Raw genomic sequence first — 3,529 nt, forward strand, 5'->3', positions numbered from 1 at the left:
AACCTATTGTTGATTTTTTTTTTTTTAAATCAGCTCTTTCCTAAAGTAAACTCTTACCTCTCAAAACCAGTATTCCCTCCCCCAAGAAAAAATTTATATTTTCTGAGGCTTCTGAGGTCCCCGTGGTTTGGTACTATCCCAGCAGCCCCAAACTCTGCGATGTTGACACTTGCCGAGAACACACAGTTTATAAAGAACCTGCCACATCACCTGAAATTTCGCCCTACTCGCTCTCCCGACTGCAACGTTAAGGAGCAGGCCTTCTCTTGGTCAAAGCTTTATTTCTGAACGCTGGCTTAACATCAAGGGAACTGGTCACTGAGAACGCGTGTATACAATGGGACCAAGCTAAGAGGTGCAGAGGAAAAGCGTACAAGAGAGCTAAGGTCACCACTAATTATGAAGAGGCAGACAGAGATCCTGTCTGGAGCCGGCAGTGGAGACTCTCCCTCTACGAACGCGCCCCTGTGACAGGACCACCTCCCATGCCTCTCCCAGCAGGTGTGCAGATGGGGCGTGGTCTGCAGTGTTTCTGAACTCATCCCCATACAGGCCTTGCTGCACCAACCAACTAGTATTTCCCGAGTGCCTGTGGCAGAGGAGACACAGGTCCGAACAGACACGTTTACCTTTTCCACAGGCAGCTCACTTGTCTTCCTTAGTCAAGTAACTCAGAATCCACAGTTCCCCCATCTCAGGCACCATCAAAGAAGCTGCAAGCTGAAAGACTCAAGCCCATCAACAACCTGTTTGTCTCCCGAACTCTCTAGAAAGTCTCCTTCCTCTGAACATCAAACCAAAAGAAATAGCTACCTGTACAATATACAGTCACACACCCCCCCCCCCCGTATCTGTTATGTTATTTAAGAGCAAAGGGGTTGGGGAGTCCGAGTTGAGTTCCCATCGTGACTGTCACAGTAAATAAATGTGACCTTGGGGACGTCATTTGAACTCTCTGGGTCTGTTTTCCTCATCTCTAAAATGGGATTAATAACAGACATTACCTCCCTGCGTACAGCTGTAAGAATACACGAAGCGAGTATTTGCAAATTTCCCAGCACAGGAAGCACATACTCAATAAACGGTAGATTTATTTCTTTATTATTATTCTTTAATAATTACCTCTACCTTTGTAAGCTTGCCAGGCAGCTAGGATGATCCCTGTTGGAGAGATGAGATTAACCGATCCAAGATTAAACAATTCATTAGTGGCATTCCAGGGCTTGTGCCTGCAGACCCCAGAGCCCCCACCGCACCCCTTTACCCCCAGTCCGCCTTGTAGACTTTTATAGAATGGGCTGCACTGTCCAGCACGAGAAGAGCATTCTCCTTGGTGAAGGTCAGTGCCACCGGATGGGAAAGACCGTGGGTGATGATGGGCTTCAGGACTGGAAATTCCTCAGGTTTTCCTAAGCATAGGACAGCCTGACCAGTAGTATCAGCAACAATCACATTCCCCTGGTGATCAAAGGTCACGGCGGAGGCAGTTATTCTGGAGGGGAAAAAGAGGCTCAGCCCAAAGCTATCCACCTGGCTGATCAGCTGCATGGTCGGGCTGAACACCTTCACCGTGGTGCTGCCGACCGCGCTCCCCAGACCCAGAGGGTGCTCTAGGACAGCAATGGCCCCGGTGAGCCAAGACACGGCCACCCCGCGGGGACTGCACAGATGAACTTGCAGCCTCTCTGTCCTCTGGAGGACCCCTTCGGGGAAGTCGACTTCCAGCAGGTGCAGCGAGCCTGCCTCCGCATCAGTCACCACGACCCTGTTCTGCGGGGTGGTCTCCACGCCCCAAGGTAAGGAGAACTGGCCTGCAATGACGAGCTTGATCTGGCCAAAGAAATCAAACACTTTGATAGAACGGTCGCCGGCGTCGGTGACAACCACATGGCAGTCGTTGGTGACGGTGACATCGAGCGGGTACCTAACGTCCTGGGCAGCCTCCCCCTTCTCTCCAAACTGGTGAGCACACCCGCCCCCGGAGTCAAAGATCTTGACCCGCCTCCTGCCGTCGTGCACCACCACGACCCGCCCCGTCTTGGGACACAGCGCCAGGCCCGTGGGGTTGACCAGGGTCCCCCAGCCTCCGAAAGCGCGGTGGCAGGTGAGGGCCCCGGGGGCGCAGGGCGCGGCGCGGGGGGCGGCGGGGCCTGGGCGGAGCGTCGAGCCCAGGAGCTCCAGGAGGTGAAGCACCGGCAGGCAGTCGCTGGTGTCGCAGCCCCGGCAGGCCCGGCGGCAGAAGGGGCACTCGAGGGCCAGCGTCCGCGGGTGCGCCAGGGCGGCCACGCAGGCCAGGCACACCACGTGGCCGCAGGGCAGGTTGCGCGGGCGCCGCTGCTGGCGGTGGCCGAACCTCTCAAAGCACACCTTGCACTCGAGCAGGCTGATCTCGGCCTCGCGCACGAGCTCCTGCAGCGCCGGCCCGCTCCCCGACGCCTCGGCCCCCATCGCGCGGCCGCCGGCCTTCCCCGGGCCGCCGCCAGTCCACGGGGCCGCCGCGTCCGCGCGCCGCGCTCGGTCACGGTCACGGGGCGGGGCGGGGCGCGGCGCTGGTGCTGACGTCGCGGGTCCAGCGCGCAGCCGCCGGGCGGCGCGGCCTGCTGACCCCTGGCGGGCGCGCGCGGTACTGACGCGGGAGGGCCCGGGCGTGGACGCCTGCGGGCTGTATCCACGCGACTTCGCGACAGTGTGGGCGCGTCGGCTCCGCTGGACGCGCGAGGAAGCTCAGCTGTTGGAGCTTACCAGGCTGCACGTGGCAGAGCAGGAGCTAGAACACGGTGTTCCGGCGGTGGTACCCTGCCGTCTCCAGCCTGTGGCGCTGGGTGCTGGGTGCTGAGTGCTGAGTGCTGGGTGCTGGGTGCTGAGTGGTAGGACATGCCAGGCACAAAGCGCGGTCTCACAGCTCATGACCCTTAGGATCTGACTGGGAAACGCAGACCCGTGGAGGGGGGGGGGGGGGGGGACCGAGGGGGTGAGGCAGGTGTGCCTGTTGCCTTCATCACACCTGCAGTAAAGTAGCTGCTTTATGAATACTCGTAAAAATGAATTCGTGTAGGGGCGCCTGGGTGGCTCAGTGGATTAAAGCGTCTGCCTTCGGCTCAGGTCATGATCCCAGGGTCGTGGGATCGAACCCCGCATCGAGCTCTCTGCTCTGTGGGGAACCTGCTTCCCCAGCCCCCGTCTGCCAGTGCCTCCTTGTGATCTCTGTCAAATAAATAAAATTAAAAAAAAAAAAAATAAAGAATTCGCGAATGAACAAAGCCATGATAAAGGACCATAGAAGACGCGGCCTGGGTGAATGAGTGTCCTATGGTGGAGCAATGGCTGGGAAAGTCAGCCAGAGGAATATGAAGTGAGAACGCTGGCGATCATAATTGCTGCAGCACTTCATAATCCGTACTGCCTCCTTTTAAGTGGTTGACATGGATTAGCTTACTTAAAGCTCAGGACAATCCTATAAAGGGCTTATTATTTCCCTCACCCCTTTTCTGGTGTAGAGTTCACAGAGCTAAGTATCTGGCCGGGGGTC

The 3,529-nt window shown here is 57.2% G+C and overlaps 1 protein-coding gene across 1 annotated transcript; it reads right to left on the reverse strand.

Annotated features, from left to right (window-relative positions):
* Nucleotides 1–1,080: 1,080 nt before the first annotated feature.
* Nucleotides 1,081–2,502, reverse strand: NHLRC1 (NHL repeat containing E3 ubiquitin protein ligase 1). The gene has a single exon (XM_059398941.1). The coding sequence runs from the start codon at nt 2,446–2,448 to the stop codon at nt 1,261–1,263; it is 1,188 nt and encodes a 395-aa protein (XP_059254924.1). The 5' UTR covers nt 2,449–2,502; the 3' UTR covers nt 1,081–1,260.
* Between the last annotated feature and the right edge of the window lie 1,027 nt (nt 2,503–3,529).

The sequence above is a fragment of the Mustela nigripes genome, chromosome 5 (genome assembly GCF_022355385.1).
Source record: "Mustela nigripes isolate SB6536 chromosome 5, MUSNIG.SB6536, whole genome shotgun sequence".
In the NCBI taxonomy this organism is placed as follows: Eukaryota; Metazoa; Chordata; class Mammalia; order Carnivora; family Mustelidae; genus Mustela; species Mustela nigripes.

Bases quoted from the DNA above. Each gene is read 5' to 3' on its own strand.
- NHLRC1 (XM_059398941.1), bottom strand. From the start codon at position 2,448: ATGGGGGCCGAGGCGTCGGGGAGCGGGCCGGCGCTGCAGGAGCTCGTG.